This window comes from Morus notabilis, unplaced genomic scaffold (genome assembly GCF_000414095.1).
Source record: "Morus notabilis unplaced genomic scaffold, ASM41409v2 Scaffold518, whole genome shotgun sequence".
NCBI lineage: Eukaryota > Viridiplantae > Streptophyta > Magnoliopsida > Rosales > Moraceae > Morus > Morus notabilis.
The window spans coordinates 192,384-214,509 of NW_010366577.1; the positions used below are offsets into that span (position 1 = coordinate 192,384).

The window sequence follows — 22,126 nt, forward strand, 5'->3', positions numbered from 1 at the left end:
TAATTGAGCATAGATGTCCAACGAAACTAACCCCATTTCTAAGAACAAACTAAAAGAACGATATAAGTTTAAAAAAAAAAAAATCACCAGTCCCAATGCTTAGGCTAGGGGTCAAGGAAAGGGCAGAGACTGAAAGTATTGCGGATGCCAACTCTTAAAGTGAAAGTGTTGTGTATTGTTAAGGAGACATTGTCGGAGAAAACAAATATGGCTTTGGTGGAAACTCCATGGACTCCAGACTTGCTTCTAACATTTCTACCACCTTGCTCATCGATGGCCGATCAGCCGGGTTTGTTTGAATGCACCAGAAACTCACTAACAACATCTTCTTTGATATTTCGTTCTCTCCGTCCATTATGTTCCCCAAGATACTTTCTTCATTTTCCATTTCTAGATCCTTATAAATTCGATTTGGGTAATATATTTCACTAGTATGAGACGCTGCAGAATCAAAGTTCTTTCTACCTCCAACCATTTCAAGAATCAACATCCCATAGCTATAAACATCGGATTTATGAGATACTCCACCAAAGGCCCGACTGAATACTTCGGGTGCAATGTATCCTATAGTTCCTCTAGCTCCCGCCGCAGACACGATACTCTCCTTCGTTAGCCAGAGTTTGGCAAGCCCAAAATCAGAAATTTTAGGACAGAAGCCGTCGTCCAAAAGAATGTTTTGAGGCTTTATGTCGAGATGCAAAATCCTCGTGTTACAGCCTCGGTGCAAGTATTCTAGCCCTCGTGCAATGCCAATCGCAATTTCATATAATGTTTTCCATTCTAAGTGACGGTTTGTACTCGAAGATTCTTGCGTGAATATGAACTTGTCTAGTGATCCGTTGGGCATATATTCATAAACAAGAGCTCTGTTTGTCCTCTCATAACAAAATCCAAGGAGAGTGACTATATTAACATGAGAAGTTCTACCAATGCTTGCGACTTCATTGATGAACTCTTCTCCATTACTTTTGGACTCATTTAGCAGTTTTACTGCAACCAAAGAACCATCAGGTAACTTACCTTTATATACAGTGCCATACCCTCCTTTACCGATCCTTTCTGCAAATGACTTTGTCATCTTCTTCACTGTTGCATAACTATATCGCTTTGGGGCCAATGGCTCATAATTCCTTATAAATGCTTTCACATCAAACTCCTGATCTCTTGTGTTTGTCTTCCAAATAACTATTCTTGTGCTCCGTATGTTTTCTCTCTTGTAGTAGCATGCGATCGCAATGGAAAATACAACGATCCCCGACACAGCAGCCCCAATGCCTACATTTAGACAACGATCTCTTGAAATCTCGTTGAGCAAAGTAAAGAAGAAAATTAAGCATCCACATTGTCAGGGTATATATTTTTCGTTAGAGAAGTGGTCCTAGAGTAAGTAAAGATTTGACAACGGTCATCGTACCTATGATCCGTCTACCATTTGAAAGTAAGTGGTAACGAGTAAATCCTGCAAGAAACTGGCAACGAGTAAATTCATGCGAAATGAATGGTATAATAGAAATTCTTATTGTTAGTGACAGACTTACGAGCACGTATGAACAGAATTCAACATCATTTTTTTATCTTATTTGAAAACTTTCCCACCAAAATTATATTTTCCCGCTAGCTTTTATAAATTTAGGAATTTTAAGTTATTCAATTGTTATTATTTACATATATGGCCATTCTTAAAATACCCTCCATCATATTCATGTACACGACATCACTCTGTTTCAATAAAACATACGGTAACTAGAAATACCATTGCTATTAAACAAGAGTACCATTTGTTTTGGAACGTTAAATCATACTCCTTTTCCATCACTGTTCCTTTTGCTCTTAATTTAAACCAATTTGAGACTTAAAGTTTGTTATCGAACTAGATGGTACAAAAAAAATGAATAAATAAATTGCATGTTACATGTACCGGAACCTGGAGTAACCGAATCAGATCCACACATGAATTTATAAGGTCTGTCTTTGCAGTAGCAGGTGAATTCTCCGGTTGTGTGATTGGATCCACAGACTCCGTCGGACTTTACACATTCATCACACCTGCTATTGTTTGCTTCCCACTCCATCACAAATCCAGAAACTAGCGCAGCAGTCAGATTCGGTTGTAACAATGCATTAACAGCTTCTTCTATAACCCCAGCTTCTGAGTCGGAAATACGAACAACCACACTTTCCTGGCAAGTTGGACTGTATGTTGAAAGCAATTTCTTTGTAGCATCTGTGGCAAAAAAATTAGTAACTGTTGTTCCGTCATTGGGGCAACTGAATTGACTTGAAACCCCAACACTAACTGCTGATGAACATCGGTAGTACAGTGTCAGGTCTTGAGTTTCAGAAGTGTAGTCAAAGAAGGTGGAATCCAAGGTGGCGTTTTTGTGTTCTTGAGGACAGGAATCGTTCCAGTAATCGGTCCTAGCAACCGTGAGAAAATGTTCCCTCGAATCAATCCCAAGCACGCGATAACCTGTCGAATTAATGGTGATCACCGGTGCCTCTCCGCTGCAGTTCAGCTCAAACTTCGGGTGACCGCAATAATCTGGCCGTTTCGGACCCCAGAAAGGATAGCCAAGTACGCCCTCCATGTTTGCGCACTTAAAGGGTGTGTTGCAGGCCACGTATTTTTCATCTTCTTGAGCAAATACATATGTTTGTATATCAACAAAGATTTTCGTTGTGATGATAATCAGGAGGGCAAAGATGGTTCGGCGGAGATGGAAATTCATCCTGAAAGAGAGAGATTGGTGGTGAAAAAAAAAAAAAAAAGAAAAAAAAAGACGATCAAGCAACTACAACTAAGATGTGAAAGCTAACAACGTTTATGAAATTTTATTGGAGATGAAGCGCATCAATGATCGTTGACCCAAGTTCACATTTTACCGATTTAAGTTTAAAATTTAAAATTTAAATTTTATTACAGTAAAAAATTTTAAAAAATAATTACATATTTAATTTTTTTATTACAGTAAAAAATTCTCACATAAAATTATATCTCAATTTAAATTAAAAATTTAAATTAACGGGTAAAAAGTACGTTTACTTCTACATGTACACACGTACCTGATCATCATGGATTCTTTTGTGCTTAGACTCCCAAGATCTCACTTCTCAACTATCGTTTTTTTTTTTGTAAATTTGTTGTAGAAATTTCGGTTCGCCGACAGTTCTTCAAAACAGAGGGATTCCCTCTTGGCATTAGACTGAATCAAGAAACAGTATCAATAACAAGGAAAGGGATTTTCCAAGTAAGCTTAATATTATAAGTTGAAATATACAGTTCAAGTGCATGACTGGAGATGAAGAAGGTGGAGACTGGAGAGATGAGATGAAGCAACATCGGTTGGTTAGTCAACTTTAACTTGTGGACAATACTTTAACCAAAAAAAATAAAATGAAATAAGATGGGCCAGGCTTCTTGGAAAATTCTTGTGTTGCACCCTTTGAGGAAAAAAAATGTATATTTTAGGGGGGAAAAAAAAAAGAATAAACATGCCTAATGGGTGCATGGTTAAGAATAGTCATCCTTGTTTTGATAGGCTTACTCAAGGTTTTTTTTTTTTTTTTTTTTTTGGCTAATCCACTCAAGTTGATTAGTCTTGGGTTTGACATATCAATTATAATGCTTGACAAAGAAAACTAGTTTATGTCATTTGGAATTAGCACGAAGCCAGGAAGAAAGAGTGGTAGTGACGAGCTTGGCCTTGATGCAAAATTCTATAGCAACAATATATGAAGAAAGAGTAGTGGTGATGTTGTGCTCTAACCCCTACCAAATAGTACCAATGCTAAACACAATGTTATTGAACTACTTTTTTATTTTAATTTGTTTCTAAAATCAAAATATCCAACTTATACCTAAGTATCCAATTAATAGATAAAAAATGATTTCTGGTGGCACTTTTTTTTTCTTTTTATATCTAAACATATATGTTATCATATTATTAATATATTATGCATGTGGTCATATTTAACACTGCAAATAACTTGTGATAAATTTGTGCTGTTATAACTTATTTTTAGAGCATTTTAAAATTTTAACTATTTCTAATTTTGATTCCTAATTTACACAGATTCTACTTAGTTAAATTTACACATAAAACCTTAAGGTCTAACTGTGGGACGATTGAAAAGGCATGGATCAAACAAGGATTGAAGATAAACTTTAGAAACCCTTTGCAAAATTAAACCTCCCTTCCCCTTAAAAAAAAGATTCTCAAGAGTTTTTTTATCAGTAAGATCAGTTCTGACTATTAAATATCATCAAGATCATATCAAATTAAAAATATATATAAAACAGACAAATTTCTAGTATAGATTTACTGTTGAAAACATATACTTTTCAGTAATTTTATTTTCATCTCTAAAAATAATTATAATAAAGAGTGCTTTGAAACTGCTAATCCTCAACATCATTTCAGTCGGATGAAAGGATAGGATCGTCCCATTCAGAGACATCTACTCTATAAAACTAGGCGCGTGAAGGAACATGGCATGAGATTTTGAATATGACATTTGATTTATTTTAATAAAAATCATACTATGGTAAATGAAAAAAAAAAAAAAAAGCTTTATATACAATTATGAAACAGTCAAATTATATTAAAAGTTGTATTAAACATTAAAAAATTTAATAAAACTCAATAAGAACATATGATTTCGTTACATATGTTTCAATAACGTTTACCATTTTCTATATCTTTTGTTGTTGTTTTTGTGTTTGGTTCCCGAGAATCCATGGAAAAATGATGGAAAGTTGGCGTCTTGGGAGTTAGGATGGAAGTTTAATTCCTGATCTAATTTTATTCATCTTCTTTCCCAACATTTCCTCTTTTGCAAACCCCATGAAAAGGATGGAAAGTTGTTTTTTTTTTTTTTTGGTTCCCGAGAATCTGTGGGAAAATGATGGAAAGTTAGCGATTTGAGAGTTGGGTTAGATTATGGCTTGTGTAAGGTGCTGGGTTAGATTATGGCACCCAGCGGACCTCTTTCGGAGCGCCACGGCGCTGGCCTGTAACACAAGGCTGCTGTGTAGCTTTCCTAGCACCATTTTCTCCACTTTTTCTTACGTGCATGATTAGGCTCCATCTTCAACAATAGTGTCATGTTATTTTTACAGATTTAGGTGCCCTGAGAAACTACTCTGGTTCACCTTTTCTACCGTCGGATTCTGAAATCTTACTAGACTCTCCAGAGCAAGATGATATAGGTAAGCTCTACTGTATATGTTGAAAAAATGTTCTTAATTTACATCTTAGTGATTTTTGATCTTCAATCATAGGCAAACACGATTTGTTTGTAATTTCTAGAAGGGCTTATGAGTTTGTGATGTTCAGATATGAATAATAAGACTAATGTCCCATCATTAATTTCCATGATGCACATTTTTAGCCCCTGTTTGTTTTATAAGTTTGAACTAAAACCTTTTTGTTACAGTTCACAAAATTTAATTTTCAAACTTATGAACCAAATGGGCCATTAGTCTATCTATGTTGTTTCTTTGTGAAGGTCATTGTCTAATAACTTTTTCTTCGTTTCAGTTGAGGACTTCTTTGCTGATTCTGTTCCCGGGCCGCCATGCTCTCAATCAGACGAGGAAAAAAGCTAAGGCAAAGGATGCTCCTTTTCACATTAATGTTATACGTAGGAAGAAAAAGTTTAGATCCCCTCAATAAAAATTTGCTATTAGTTAGCTGTGATTTCTTTTAACTTAGTTTTTTCTTTTAATCCTCAGAAAACTTCATCATCTGAGAGCTTGAGGATCATAACTAGTTTTGTATTTAGACATGTTGTCAACATTGCCAACTAGGTATTCCCTGAATTTATTTCTCGAAAGTCGGAATAGATCAATGTCACTTCTTTGAATCTTAGTTTGATTAACCAAACTCAGGGAAAGAAATAAAAAACTTGTTCTTGACTGTAAAACAACATCATACTAACTATGTGAAGGCCCATTTCTCAACTTTCAATTTGAAACCAGGCTAAAGAGTAACATCAAAAAGTAAATATGACTAATGTGTCTTTGTCTACTTGGTTGATATATAATTTGAGACTATTAAATGTGAATGTTTGCCTCATTTTGTTTTTGTTAGAAGTTGGTTGGGTTAATCAACACACCATTGTGATAGATTTGACACGAGAAAATAGAACAAGATTGTCATTTAGCACTATAAATTTCCAAATGACAAATCTAAAATACAAATTCAACGCCAAGATACATACAAAACTAAAGGAGAAGAAAATTCAAAGCTTTTTCCATCCCGATATGAGAAAATTTTAATTCAATTCAAACTTTGATCATTTCCAATTTCCAGGTGTCTATTATTTTATAACATCAGTCTTAATAGTACATATTGTGCGTTTAATATGAATGATATATCTTTGGCCTGGAAGGCATGAATTCTCTTAGAAAATATCAACCATATTATATGTGCCAACAACCATATTAATTTTATTTTATTTTGTCTGTTAAAGATCAAATTGCAGTAAGTTTAATAAACACGACTTAATTCTTTTCATGCCTCTACTAGTTTTTTAGTATGGAATGTACATTTTTGTTGTATATGTTGATTACTCACTAATGTTCCTTTTTGTTGTAATTATATTGTGAATAAAGAAATGAAAAAAAAAATTAATTATCATAAATTTATTGTTAGAAAACTCAGAATCATAGCATTATGGTTTTTTCTTTTAAGTTAAATAAGTATTTCTAAATACCAAAAATAATTATATATATCTAAATTTCATACCTTGTCTATTTTGATCATTTTAAGTACCCACAATAATTCAACCTCACAATTTACCAAACGTTATTACACTGATTTTGGAATCAGCACAGCTAGTATAATTACAGTTTACCAAACACTCAGCTACTTTTTGTAACAGCTGCTTCTTTCTTCAGCATAGCTAAAAGTATTTTTTTTCTAAAATCCACAGGACTACCAAACTAAGCCTATAACTACGGAACACAAATAACTCTACACAAATTTTTAAGGGCTACTCCGCATTCTATATCCACGTTTATGAAAAAAAAAGAAGGAGAATTTATCCTTACGAGTGCATGAGTCTAGATCTTTATCCCTTATTTTTAATAATTACGAGTGCATGAGTCCAGATCTTTAGCCATTACTCTTAATAAATACCCTTTTATTAATGTAATTATTTGACTAAAAGAGTTATGAATCAAGAATAAAAGGTAAAAATCATGACCCATGCACTTTTAAGATGTATTTATCAAGATTACCACATGTTTATTGAAATGAAGCCCAAGGTCCAACACACGCACATGTTAATCTCACAAATGGTATTTGAGGTTGTCAATTCCACTTTTATCCATGACTTTTAAAACGTCTCACAATTAATCCCTAAAGTTTTACTCTATTTCAGTTTTAGTCATTTTGTTAGTTCAATGGTAAACATCTGACGGAATATGTAAAAATTAAAGACAAAAATTAAAAACTTATAAAATTTAGGGACTAAAATAATACAAAAAATAAAAGTTAATTCCACAGATAATCCTAAAGTTTTAATTATTTCTAATTTTGATTCCTAATTTACAGAAATTCTACCTAGTTAAATTTACATATAAACTTTAAAAACCAACTATGTAACGATTGAAAAGGCATGAATTAAATAAGGATAGATGGTAAACTTCAAAGGCCTTTTGCGAAATTAAACCTCCCTCCCCTTAAAAAAAAAGAGTTTCTCTAAGGTTTTTTTATTAGTAAGATCACCATTAGATTTAGTCAAAATCACATTAAATTAAAAAAATATATAAAACAAATAAATTTTTTGTATAGATTTACTCTTGAAAACATATACTTTTCAGTAATTTTATTTTCAACTCCAAAAAAAAATTATAACAAAGAGTGCTTTGAAACTGCTAATCCTCAACATCATTTCAGTCGGATATGAAAGGATTGGATCGTCCCATTTGGAGACATCTACTCTATAAAACTAGACGCGTGAAGGAATATGGCGTGATATTATGAATATGACATTTGATTTATTTTAATAAAAACCATACAATGGTATATGAAAAAAAAAAAAAAGCGTTATATACAATTACGAAACAGTTAAATTATATCAAAAGTTGTATTAAACATTAAAAATTTAATAAAACTCAATAAGAACATATGATTTCGTTACATATGTTTCAATAAAGTTTACCATTTTCTATATCTTATTTCGAAATTCCCCTTCCTCTTATATCGTTTTTGTATGATTCGGAAGAAGTCAAGGAAGCAAAATATCTTTCAAACTTTTGGCGAATAAAATAAAAATATCATGTCTTTGCCTCTTCACTAACGAAGGAGCTATACGCATCCGCCTAACTTACGTGTACCCTCGTACACTCGTGTATGTTTTGTAGAGATAACAACTCACGGCATGTTACCACTGAGATACCATGTCAGCACGTTACTGTAACAGAAAGAACGGCCGTGTTTGAAATTGATTCTGTTTTTATTTTTTTACAATTTTTAAGAAAAAAAATAAAAACGTTTTCAAAATGATGTTTGGCGTAATAAAGACAAAAAATAAAAATAAAAACGATTTTTTAGTTTAGTGTAAAATGAGAAAAAAAATGAAAAATGACTTTTAGTCATTTTTTATTTTTTATCTTCGTTTTATCCTCTTTCGAGTAGAGAGAGAGATAAAGAGAGATATTAATGAGTTTTTTTACACTGAAAATAATCTCTTGATAAAACTACTAAACGCATTTTTAAAAATTATTTATGTCTGAGATTGAAAACGTTTTCGTTTTTATTTTCATACAAAAAATAAAATTATTTTGGAACGAATTTTAAACACGCTTAACAATACATAATCTAACAATATAAAACCGCACCTCATTAATAAAAAATGAGTCTAACAATATAAAATCGATGGTGGTGCTTCTATACGTTTTTCTAACGAAAATGGAAAAATGCTCTAATCATTCAATATGCAGTGGTATTTAAATTTGCAAGTAAGAAATCAAGAGAAACTGTGTAGTGTGCTAAAATTTTTTGTCATTATAGTTTCTATTGGGTTACTATTGAGGATATGTAGATTTTTTTTATCAGTAAAAGTGACGTGATCTTTTATTATTAAACACATTCATTCAAAACTTTAGCATCCCAAATAAAGAAAAATCAACAATATAAACACATAAGTTTTAAACACTTCAAACTTTCAATACCTAGTTTAATTTACGCCCCTGAAAATTTCTTTTAGCTCGGGATAAAACAATTTTAGAAATTCGATCATACCCCGTTCACTTCACTGATTTGAGTTTAGAATTCGAGTTGATATGTGACTTTATGTGAGAGCTTTTTACTGTAGCAAAAAAGTTATATGAGATTGTTTGTGAGAGCTTTTTATTGTAGAAAAACTCGAATTCTAAACTCGAAACAGCGAAATGAACGGGACCTTAAATTATATAAATAATCAAAGAGTTTTAAAATTTGAAGCTGTAGTTTCCTGTACTTTAACATTATGTTTGATAGGAGAGAGATAGAAGGAGGAAAAGTGGTTGAAGAAAGAGTGAATGTTTTGTTTGGTTAGTGAGAAAGGAGGGAGAGGAGACATGCATGGAGAGAGAATCTCCCTTGAGACCCATTAATTTGGATCATTTTATTAATAAAAGAATCTAGACTCATTAATTTAGATCATTCTATTAATAAAAGAATCCAACAAATTCACTGAAATTTAATGAAAAAAAAATCTTTCAATAGAAATGATTAATAAATAATAAAAATAGTCAATGTATGAATAAATAAATAAATATCATTCATTCTTTCAGTTACACTTTACTTCTCTAAGGATTACCATAATCCTCTTCTTCACTCATATATTGCATATATAACATGTTTTTAACTCTGTCTGTCCTTTCTACTATTGATCTCTCTTATTGAACAGTCTAAGGTCACGTTCATTTTACTGATTCGAGTTCAAAATCTGAGTTTTACTACAATAAAAAACTCTCAGAAACATTCACATCTAACTTTTTTACTGCAGTAAAAAGCTCTCAGATAAAGTCACATCTCAACTTGAATCAGAGAACTACACGAGTCATAAAAACTACCTAACCAATATTAATATTTACATTACCTTGATGTGAAATATATTTCTATTTTCTTAAAAAAGGGAAATAAAAAATATGTATTATCTATAATCTTATTCATTTTATCGATTTAAATTTAAATTTTTATTATAATAAAAAATTTTAAAAAATAATTACATTTAATATTTTTATTATAATAAAAAATTAATATATAAAATATTATATTTTAATTTAAATTAAAAACTTAAATTAGCGAAAATGCTTAATAGAAAGCTACCCATAAACACTAGGCAACATATTTGCCCACAAGGCATGTGGTGCGCAATTTGAAAAAAACAGCGTCGCGTGAGTGGTGGTGGAGTGGACCTACACTAGGCAATCATATAAAGTCGCCGTCAGCCACCTCATTAAACACTTTCTCTCTCCTCCTTCTCTCTCTCTCTTTCTCTCCTATCTCTTTCTGTGTTTTTTTTTCTGTCTCCCAAACGTTTTAAGTCATAGACTTCAACGTTTCAAAAATTCATGGAAATAGAAAAGAAAAAGAAAAGATGATGATGATGTGATATTCCTCGCCAAACTTTGACACGCACTTTCCTATTCCCTCCTTCCCTTCTCTCCCACGCGCCACCGTCACCGTTTCACGCGCCACCGCCACAACCACAATATCCTCTCTTATCTCTCTTTCCTTCCAACTTTTGTTCTCTGCCTTTCCTTTTTGCTCACTTTCTCTCTTTCTTTTCCTGAATTCCAAACAAAACTCTTTCTCTCTCTCTCAAGAAGTTGGATCTAAAGGTAAAGGTGGAGCTTTAATCTTTATGAATTCGGAGCCTCTGATGAGAAGAAGAATATGGGCGGAGTGACGTCGTCAATCGCCGCCAAATTCGCTTTCTTTCCTCCGAATCCGCCGTCGTACACGCTTGTCGCCGACGACTCCCGCGGCGGTCGGTTCCACATTCCGGAGATTCCGAGGAGAGACGACGTCGACGTCCTCAAGCTCAGGACTCGCCGCGGCAACGAAATCGTGGCCGTCCACGTCAAGCATCCTAGGGCTTCCGCCACTCTTCTCTATTCCCATGGAAATGCCGCCGACTTGGGCCAGATGTTCGAGCTCTTCGTCGAATTGAGCGCTCGGCTTCGCGTTAATCTCATGGGGTAACCAAACTGCCTTCTGTTTGAAGCTTAATATTTTAGCTATAATAACATAGGATTATATTCTGGACTTTGAAATTTCTTCTATTGTTTGTTGGTAATCCAAAATTCATGTGTTAAAATTGTTAGTTGAAGCTAGTTCTGATTAAATGTTGGCCTGCGAAACACAGAAAAACTATTGCAATTAACTTGAAGTTACTTGTTGTAGTCGAATTAGTTGAAGCTCATTCTTATGTTCTGGTTATAAGAGGATTTGAAGCTGAAACCATGGGGTTTGGTTATGGTGACTTTACGACCAGGACAGTTGTTGGGGGCAGCTGTAGCTCTGTTTATGGCTGAACTGTCTATTTCGTGTGCTGGTTGAATCCATTTTCCGTTCAAGATAGGGGGATGGATAGAAAATGAGTATGAAACTGCTCCAACTTAGAAAACAAATTAGCATAAGTCAAATAGGTGGGAGCTCATTACCTAAGGGTTCAGAGAAAAGAGAATTGAATGCATTATAAATGGCACCTTTACGCTTACTATTAACGATCGGATGAGGGTTTGGCTTTTTTGAGGAACGTGACTGTTCATTTTTCTGGTATATAGTGAAGCTTACCTGGTCATTGGATGGATCCTTTACGTGTTATGTTAGGAGAAGAGAAATTCTGGATAATATTTGTGTTACTCATAATTTTCTTGTCTTTGCTGAATGGCTAGGGAAAAAAAAAATACTGCCATTTCAGTGTGCGTTGTGATTAGTATCACACTATATTATTGGATCTGTCTTCCAAGTTTTCAGCAATCCTTCTGTACTTTTAACTAGTATAGGTCCGCCGTTGGTCTTATTTCTTGTCCAAGGGGGCATTCCCTTGATGTTTTTCTAAACCGAGTGAATGGATTGACGAAATGGTAACATTTGATTTCTAGAGCTTCCATTACAATTAGTTAGGTTTGGGCTACGTTGGGTGATGTCCACCCTCACTTTTGCTTGACCCGATTTAGTGCTTACGTGCCTATATCATAGAATCTAAGTGAAGTGATTACTCATGACTTTTGGCTTAATGAAACTCCCACATTCTGAATTTGTAGCATACTTCACATTTTTAGTTAAATTTTATATCTGAGAAGAATGTTCATTTAAGACATCCAGCTTGTAAAAAAGTTCCGTTCTTGCGGCTGTCTAATACTATCGTGCTTATAACCAAAAAGTATCTAAAGACTTAGTCACAAACCAGCTTCTTGCACACATACTTGGCTTATAAGCATTCAAATGTTTCAAAGACTAGCTATGTTAAAAAGTGAGTTATAAAAATGAAAACAAAACAAAATCGCACCCTCTAAGTGTTTCCCATGCATGCTCCTAGTCCAAAGTTCTGAAGAATGATGGCGTCGTATCCTTTTGTGCTATGTTCAGCTTTACACATTTCTATGTATATATAGACATATAAATTGAGTTATTCAATCATACTTCAGATATGAAATATAGCTGTGCTCTGTAGGATATGTATTGCTTCAGGTTTGCACAATAGAATGTTGTCTGCATGTTAGTGATATATATATCTCCTCAAAGATTAAAGGTGTGTGCTAGGTTTCTTTTGCTGGTTTCTCACCCACAAAATTGACGTCCTTACATTAATCATTATTTTCGTATTCTGATGGATTTGGAAAAAACAAAAGAAAAAATCCTGTTTTATTCGAAAATATTCTTATGTTATTTTCAATGTTTCAAATTAGTTTTATGAAAGTATCATTAGGGCCCAGTTGACCTTTTTGTCCTCTTGCATTTTTTGCGTCTTTCAATCCCCATCTGGGGAAAATTGTAATTCAAGTTATGTGGTGCTTTCATTCATATACATTTTTAAATTTTACTGTACTTTGGATATGAAATTAAATTACTTGGTATTTTTATTTTTACTAGATAATAAAAGGGGAAAAAAAAAAGTTCTTATGAAATCTTACTTTGTGCAACAGGCGTTAAAACACATATAAACTAGTTAGAGATTAAAGTTACTGCAAAGGCAAAATTGACTTATTTTGAGTACAATACCATCTGTTTCTCCAACTATCTTGTTGAGTCACTCTCAATCTCTTGACATGGGTTTTGTAGGTATGATTACTCTGGCTACGGACAGTCAACTGGAAAGGTTAGATTCTGAGCTCCCATCCATAGTTTCCCAATGATTGGAAATAAACATGAGGTTTTTTTATTTTTTATTTTTTTAACATTATCAGTGTATCTATCCGTCAACATTTTTTTGCTGAAAAATGTAACCTATTTTGATGGATTACATGTTCTTAATGCATCCATGGATTTTCTTAATGCATCCATGGATTTTCTTAATGCATTCCAATGTGTCAATATCATACTCCATGTGGCCATTTTTTCTTTTAAAATGCCTAATTCCAGGCATGCAGGATTATATAGCATGTAACAAGCATGAAAAATTTGGTTCCGAGTTTCTAACAATAAAATGAGGCAATGTTTAGCAGTAAAGGGTTCACTGATAAACCATGCGTTGTCTCTTCTTTTGTTTGTTTCTTTTTATATCTTTGTTGATATGTATAATTTTATATTTATATTCCATTTTGTTATGAAAATGTGCCATTGTTTCTAAAATGCGGAGGATATATTGCACTTGAAAGGATGGTAAAAAGAAGAATAGATTTTTATAATGTTACCCTTTTTGCATAGTAGACCAACAATCTGCATATTTCGTTGAAAGGATTGTAAAAAGAATAGATTTTTATAATGTTACTGTTGGACCCGACCAACAATCTGCATATTGCGTTCCCTTTGATTATTATGGTTTTTCTTTTTATAATTTTTATGTTTAGAGGTCATTCTGCGTTTTAGAAACTGACATGTTTTGATTAAAAACAAAACGATAGAATATAATAAAAGATACATTATGATGCTTTTTCGATACGATTTGTGGATAATTGTTTGAGAATAATTCCAGACACTCCTTAGTATGTAATCGATGGCTCATCAAGTAATAGTACTGTCTTTTTCCCCCTTAACCAGCCGACAGAATACAATACATATGCAGACATTGATGCAGCATATAAATGTCTCAAGGAGCAGTATGGAGTTAAAGATGAACAATTGATATTGTATGGCCAGTCTGTTGGTAGTGGTCCAACAGTTGATCTTGCGTCACGATTGCCAACCTTGAGAGGTGTGGTTTTACATAGCCCAATTTTGTCTGGGCTGCGGGTGTTGTACCCTGTCAAGCGAACATACTGGTTTGATATTTACAAGGTCTGTTATCTTAATACTTTTGTTATGCTTACTTCATTCGTATACTACCCCTATAATCATTTTTTTCCCTTTTCAGAATATCGACAAAATGAGTTCAGTGAATTGCCCTGTTCTGGTTATACATGTAAGTAGTAACTCAGTTTTAATTTTGACTATATTCCTCTCTTCTCCGTGTGTCTCCCCTTTGGCCCTTTTCCCATTATTTGGTAACTTGTCAAACAACTGTTCTTTTTCGTTAAATTCGTTTAATTTCTGGATAACTACTACAGAATTCTAAGTAAGTTTCTTACTATCCTGAACTTCTTATTAGGAAAGCCAAAAAAAAAAAGACATCCTGAACTGGAGTAAGCACCTGAGGTTCTGAATAGACTCTTTTGATGGTTGGCTGGATTGAAGTGGTTCTTTAAGTGATTATAAATCTAGTGAGCTTTATGAAATTGATACTTTGTGGGTTATTTGCACCGAATCTCTGATTAGTTACTAAGGCATTGTTCCAGTTTCAGCAAAATGAACTCGAATAATCCAATCAAGTTTCATGCTTGAGTATAAAAATAGATTGACTATCAAGTTAATATAGGTTTTTAGGTTAAAGCTTGGAAAAGCAGAGAAGAAAGATTTATAAAGAAAGTGGGTACCTGAAAGATTCTAATTGTTCTTCCTATGTCTCAGTGCATACATATATCTTAGCTGGCTAAAAGTTATGGTAGTATCTTGGCAACAATATTCCAGAAATGCATCAGATTTTATCCTATGATGCATTTTTTGCGAAGCTCTTGTTCGGGTTGAAATAGGGTTGCTCCTTTAATTTATTATTACCCTTCATGTCATCTGCATGCACCAGCTTGCACCGTAAACTTTGAGATACCTTCGAGATTTTTCATCGATGCTAATAAATTCTCTCTCTGTATGTGTAGGGAACAGCAGATGAAGTTGTGGATTGTTCCCATGGGAAGCAACTTTGGGAGCTTTGCAAGGAAAAGTACGAACCCTTGTGGCTTAGTGGAGGTGGACACTCTAATCTTGAGATCTACCCAGAATTCATTAAACAACTAAAGAAGTTTGTACATTCCCTTGGCAAATCAAGATCGAGTGCTAATGGTCCGAAGAAAATTGGAGTAGAAACTGATGGTCAGACCAAACCAGCTGAAGCTGGAACTTCTGACACATTTGAGTTGGGTGCTGATCTTCCAGAAATTTCTAGAAACAGTTTAGATAGTCGGCTCGAGAAGTCTAAAAAGCCAAACAAGCCTGAAAAATCTAGGATGAGCACTGACCGCGTTGACAGGTTTAGAAGAAGAAAGGGTTTAGTTTGGTGATCTGTTAAGAGACGATTACAATAAAAATGAAGTGCTTGTTGGAAAAGGTTTAACTCCTCCTACCTCTTTATTTAACGATGTATCAATTCTAAAGCGAATAGATCATCTTGTGACTTCTTTTGACATAATTGTTACTTTTCTTCTTTTTATGTATATTCAGAAACCGAGTGAAAATTCCACGTCTGTATTTCTCGTGTAATATGAGCTTGAGTCGGAAACGAAAGTCTTGCAGTTTCATTTTTTTGCTAGAACAGTGATCACCGATTCTTGTTGTTGACTTGAAAAGCTACGCATACTAATGTCCTGTTTATTTTACCGATTCAAGTTTTATTACAGTAAAAATTTTTTAAAAACAGTCACATTTAACTTTTTGTTACAGTAAAAAGTTTTTATATAATGTTACATATCAATTCGAATTAAAAATTTGAATCAACGAAGGTCCTTAAATTGTGTTTTTGAACTTACATATGATCAGAAGGTATAAGGTATTATGTACGCGTACAGACATGTATTGAGTCCCGGAAAAAGGTAATAACTAATAAGGTATAGGGTATTATGTCCGCAACATATTCGTGTTATTAGTGGTTCCTTGAGAAAAAAAAAATTTATTAAAGTTCTATTAGTGGTTCCTTGAGAAAATTATAAAAGTTATTAAAAAAAAAAAAAAAAACTCTAGTTGACTAGAGGCAAACTCAACCGTAAAAAGTAAAAATTAAACTCTTATTTTGATTTGCTCTCTTATCCTAATGATCAGGTGCACTGCAACACACCATTAAAACTGAGATCCTATCCAACTTACTAGATAGAAATGATAGTATAGATATCTTGTACACGTCCCAAGGTGTCAAGGGAGAGAGAGAGTAAAAAGAATGATTGGTACTATTAATTCATGAACTTTGAACATAGTGATATTTTAGTTCCTAGACTTCTTAGGCCACATTCAGTTTGTCAATTTGAGTTTTTAATTTGAATTGAGATGTGATTTTATATGAGAGCTTATAACTGTAATAAAAAAATTATATGTGACTTTTTGTGATAGTTTTTAACTATAATAAAACTAGAATTGAAAACTCGAATCTTTAAATTTTTTTTTTAGAGGTTTAAGTCCCTAATACTAAAATTAACAAACGATTTCTGAAATTTAACAAAAATAATCATGTTCTATTATGTGTTGATTTAAAATTTTGCAGAAAGAATTACGTTGTACGTAAAATTTTCTCTTGTTACTATTAAAACTTGATAAAAACTACAACTTTTTGCCCTTATTATACCTATTTATGTAAAAAATTTCAGTCATTATGTAATAAATATAAGATTATCTATATCTAAATTTTCAGAAATTGCTTATCAATTTTAATGTTGGGGACCAAAGTTGTCAAAAATTAAAAGTTTAAAGACTAATCTGCTAAAAATTAGTTCATAGACTAAAATATTCCTATAATCAAAATTTAGAAATTAACAGTGTCAATATCCCAAATATAAAAAGACAAAAAAGCCCAGTAAAAGATGTCTATATAAAATTGAGAACAACAGAATAACAGACAATATTTAACCGAAAATAAATAATAATAATAATAATAATAGCGGACAATAACCAAACAGCACGGAAAGATGCTAGAAAGCGCATTCTTATATCTTTTCATAGTCACTTCAACAATATCTTTTCATTTTCCTCGCCGATGCGTGTACGGCCGCTAAACTTGTAACGCGTTCATACTTGTTGCCCTTTTTGGTCAATTAAAAATAATATAATATATAAGGCTTAACACTATGTTTACAGATAACATACATATGACGTTCTTGCTTGCTTCATATTTTCTGCATTGAATTAACATATTGTACACAAAGCAACGATATAGGAACCGTTCAATATGTATTGTAATTAAGGCCTGCATATCATATTGTCCTTTGCTAATTTTCTGCTGTTATTACTCCATAGCTGAAACCTGCATCAATACAACTCCTTTTGAACCGATATCATGTATCAAATACTGCCTCAGATAAAGACTCAGATTTCTGATCTTCCCAGCTCCCAAACAACGCCATCAGTAATACCGGAAGATCATCATTTCCTAAACGAAGCAATCTTCGCTGGAGGTCTCTCCCTCTCTATATATATGTATATATATACATATACACATACACATACACACACACACACACACACACACACATATATATATATATATCATATGTGATGTTAAAACTTTGCTGTGAGATGATTGTACGCACAGATAACTTCTGGGGTCTTGAAGCTGCACTTGGGAGAGCAGATGGAGTTGTCAAATCAGCTACAGGATATTGTGGAGGAAGTCTTCGAAAACCCTCATACAGAGAGGTATAGAAAAACAAGAAAAATACGTACAAAACCCACTATTAATCCAAGCTCATGTATAAGTCTGCACACATAAAGTCGATATGTTCATGAATATGCAGGTAAGTGAAGGAGGAACAGGCCACACTGAAGCTGTCAAAGTCATATACGATAAGAGAAAAATCTCGTACAAAACTCTCTGTGATCTCTTCTGGGAAACCCATGATCCAACCAACAGAAATTACCTTGTAATAAATTCTCACTCATGAGCCAATTAGTACTACTTTACGGTAAAATTTTGTACATATAATTTAAAAGCATCTATATTAGTAGCGTGTACATTTTTTATCGTCAAAGTTCATATCTTCCTTATTTGATTTATACACTCTTTTATTATGTGATATATTATTTTTGTTATTTAATTTGTTGCATGTTTAAATGGTTCGTGAGGATGTAATTAAATTAATATTATTTTGCAGAACTTTGGAACAGGAACACACCATAGATCAGCCATATTTTACAGAAGTGAGGAAGAAAGGAAGCAAGCGCAGGAGTCAAAAATCAAAAAGCAGATGAAACTCAACAAGAGGATAGTGACCAAAATAACTTCTCTAGAATCTGAGTTTTTTCTTGCAGAGAATGAGCACCAGAAGTATTATTTGCAGCAAAAGCATTGGCTTTGCCAGAGTTTGGGCCTGAGAAGCACATTGCATTTCACTGAGTCAAACATTGCTTGCAAACTCAACGGGTAATTAATTACGATAGTGTAAGACCTTTATTTTTAGCCATGTTCAACAATAAAATGATCAAAAAATGTCGTCAGTCCTGACTTGAGATAAGGTCAAACGGAAACTATGAACGAGACACAGCCGAATTACGGGGCCCACAAATATTTAGGTCAATAGTCTTATGCATTATACTATATATAGATGGACCATTGGTTTTGGAATCAACTGCACCCACTAACCCGGTATTAGGATCTGTAAGTAGCCACCTTCTATGCTTAGCACCGATAGTTCTTCCTAAACTTTTTCTTGATTTAGTCAATTTTATTGAGCTATGTCTGACCTCCAATAATCATCTAATGAGCATCATAATTTTAATTATTTTTTTCTTAATTTTAATTAGATAATTTACTAGAAGTCAGAAAAGTAGTGGGAAATTTATTATGCTTATAAGATCTTAGGTTAATCCTATTAATGATCCTTGAAGTTTACCATCAATTTAACTTTAGTCTCTAATTTTTAAAAAGTCCTACATGTAGTCCTTAAAGTTTTACTCTCTTACAGTTTTAGCCTTTATGTTAGCTAGGTGCTAAATATTTGACATAATCTGTGTAAATTATGGAGTAAAACATCTAAAATTTAGAGAATATTCATGGAAATCAACTTTCATTTTTTGTATTATTTTAGCCCCTAAACTTTAAATATTTTCAATTTTGGTTTCTAATTTCTACAGATTGTCAAAAATTTAACAACTAGATGACGAAAGAATTAAAATTAAAATAAAGTAAAACCTCAAAGACCAATTATGAGACGTTTTAAAAGTCAGACACTAAAGTGGGATTGCAAATAAGCCTCCAGAACTATTTGTAAGATTAACCTAAGTTCTTTATTCAGTAGCTATAGAACATGTACGCAAATACAGTGGAAATTTTTTTGTTACATGTACTATCTTTTCTTCAATTCATTTTTCAAATTAGAAAAGCTTCATTAATTAACATTGCGGAGACTAAACTGATCAAGTTAAGACTTCCTATTACTAATAACGACTCACTAGCTTCAAAACAATGTTTACGAAAATAATGCCTTAATTAATACTTAATGAGCGATAATATTGTTACTTCTACTTCTGACCTCGTCATATTTTGTCTGCTGATTTAGAATCAGATCGAATTTTGTGTTAAATGATAAATACTATTTCTCATAAGTAATTCTTTCTATTTAACTTGTATTTTTTTTTTTTTTTTTGGACAGAATCTTGGCCATGGAAGGAACACAAACTATTGCTCAACTGACAAAATTTCTGAAAGAACATGAGCTTCCAAAGCAGACGAAGTCCATATGTGAAGAGATCATATTAGAATTAGTGAGAAAAGACGATGATTTTGAAAATCCGTGAGCTTTATAGAAGCTCTATGCTTTTAGCCGCTACCTTGCAAAATATTATACACAAAATCAGCCTCCGCAGGACCTACAAGTGAAGAAGTGCGAAGAAATGTAGCCCAAAAAAGTACATCACGTTTCATAAATTATAGGCAGCTAAAATAGCTTCCTATAAATTTTCATTTATGTTGGAATTTCCAATTTATAGCTCCATTATTGATTATGTGGAGGGAAAAGCTTGGATGTATTATTACAAGGCCGAAAAATGCCGCCCAAAAACATGGACCATGTCTACAGCACCATAATAATGCATTTGTCACAACATAGAACAATTACCATCACTTGATCTGAAGTCCGAGCATCCGGTTGTTAGGCTGTTTTAGATCAATAGACAATTACTTTTTTTTTTTATATATATTTTGGTTTTCTTCTAATATATGATTGATAGATTATGATTTACCTTTGATGACGGGTCCCAGACATGTTCATTCCACAATATATGGGTCATGTCTCGCTTAGGTAAAGAGAAAGTACAGTGCACCTCTATAACCCAAAAAATTGACCGAACCTATCCGGTCTTGGTTATCTAGATATTTGTCTCATTTTCTCTTAAAAAGAGAAAAACTATTGCTCCATACATTAGATTGATTTAAAATATGAAAAAAGCTTATTTAGAATACCAAATATTGCATCATATACTACATTTGATATAAGATATACTTTCATAGTATCATACTAAGATATCAAGAGTAGGCACCAGAGACATCTGATATCCTACCACGATAATATGAGGTATGTCGTCGTGATACTAAAAATTTTGACAGCTAACGATAATTGACTACGACTGTTGATATTCTACCATAATTCTGATAGGCAGTGGTAGAGCCACTTGAAGATGAGCGGGGGTAGCCGCCCCCACTTAAATTTTTTTGAAAAAAATATTACCTTTAAAAATTTTAAAATTTTACACTTAAGCCTCCATTAAAATAATATATGCCCTCACTGAAATAAATATATTTTCTTATATGTCTCCAATAAGATAATTTATTAAAAAAAAAAATTTAATATACGTTCCCACTAAAGTGAAAAACTAGTTCTGCCACTGCTAATAGGTATTCGGGAGTGATATCAAAAATCTCGGCAATCGGCTATAGCCAACTGGCAACCATGAGTATCCTTCCAGGACATGCCAAGCTTCCATCAAGCTTTCACGAAATCTCCCTTCTTTTTCTCTCAAATTTGTGGCTATCAGATTTCATCTTCCTCAAGCTCTCTTCAAGACTGTTCCTCGAAGTTATCATAAAAGCCTTCCAGAAACCCAGAAAATCTTCAAATCTTTGTCATCTATACAACTAATAGAACCTCCAAAGCTCGAGCCATTTCCTAGAAATTCTCGGAATTACCTCCATAAACGACCCGAGTTCGTCTCCAGAGCACTGCTTAGAAACCCAAAAAATCCTTCAAACCTTTCGTCTTCTTTACCACCATTGAAGAAACTTCAATTCTTACTCATAACCTAGAAACTCCCAAAGTTGTCTCCGGAGCTAACTCGAGTTCGTCTCCTGAGCTAACTTGTCTCCCAGCAATTCCAGAACCTGTGTCTCTCCATACCAAGCTCCGAACCATTTCTCCATTAACCATTTGTTTACTCCAACCATTCTTCGATTCTGTTTGTTCCATTATTATTCTCTTGATTTTGTAGGTGTTATTTTCGTAGTTTCAGTAACAAAGTGGGATCTAAAAGCCGTTCTTCTTTGATCTCCTTCAGGGCTAATCGACTCTATTCCAAGTTGGAGATCCCTAGTTTTATCTCATCTTTTACACATGATCGAGTCTTTTCGATTGGCCACGTGGGAACCGCCACAAACGAACTAGAGACTACCACTTCTGCTATACCCCACCGCGTCATACCTACCCGCCGAATCTATTAGGGTTCATTTGATACAATAA

General features: G+C 33.4%; 3 protein-coding genes across 3 annotated transcripts; 2 read left to right on the forward strand and 1 right to left on the reverse strand.

The window, feature by feature from the left end:
• Positions 1–36: 36 nt before the first annotated feature.
• LOC21409692 (LEAF RUST 10 DISEASE-RESISTANCE LOCUS RECEPTOR-LIKE PROTEIN KINASE-like 2.5) lies at positions 37–3,276 on the reverse strand. Its single transcript, XM_024173792.1, has 4 exons — positions 3,064–3,276; positions 1,919–2,730; positions 1,415–1,459; positions 37–1,275 (listed from the first exon to the last, which is right to left on the reverse strand). The coding sequence occupies exons 1-4, from the start codon at positions 3,072–3,074 to the stop codon at positions 179–181; spliced, it is 1,965 nt and encodes a 654-aa protein (XP_024029560.1). The 5' UTR covers positions 3,075–3,276; the 3' UTR covers positions 37–178.
• Positions 3,277–10,475: 7,199 nt separating this feature from the next.
• On the forward strand, positions 10,476–15,980 carry LOC21409693 (protein ABHD17B). Its single transcript, XM_010110570.2, has 5 exons — positions 10,476–11,197; positions 13,287–13,323; positions 14,205–14,441; positions 14,518–14,565; positions 15,356–15,980. Exons 1-5 carry the CDS (start codon positions 10,893–10,895, stop codon positions 15,755–15,757), a joined length of 1,029 nt encoding a protein of 342 aa, XP_010108872.1. The 5' UTR covers positions 10,476–10,892; the 3' UTR covers positions 15,758–15,980.
• Positions 15,981–17,698: 1,718 nt separating this feature from the next.
• Positions 17,699–20,508, forward strand: LOC21409694 (peptide methionine sulfoxide reductase). Its single transcript, XM_024173793.1, has 5 exons — positions 17,699–17,854; positions 17,992–18,095; positions 18,194–18,319; positions 18,551–18,819; positions 20,048–20,508. The coding sequence occupies exons 1-5, from the start codon at positions 17,737–17,739 to the stop codon at positions 20,190–20,192; spliced, it is 762 nt and encodes a 253-aa protein (XP_024029561.1). The 5' UTR covers positions 17,699–17,736; the 3' UTR covers positions 20,193–20,508.
• Positions 20,509–22,126: the final 1,618 nt, after the last annotated feature.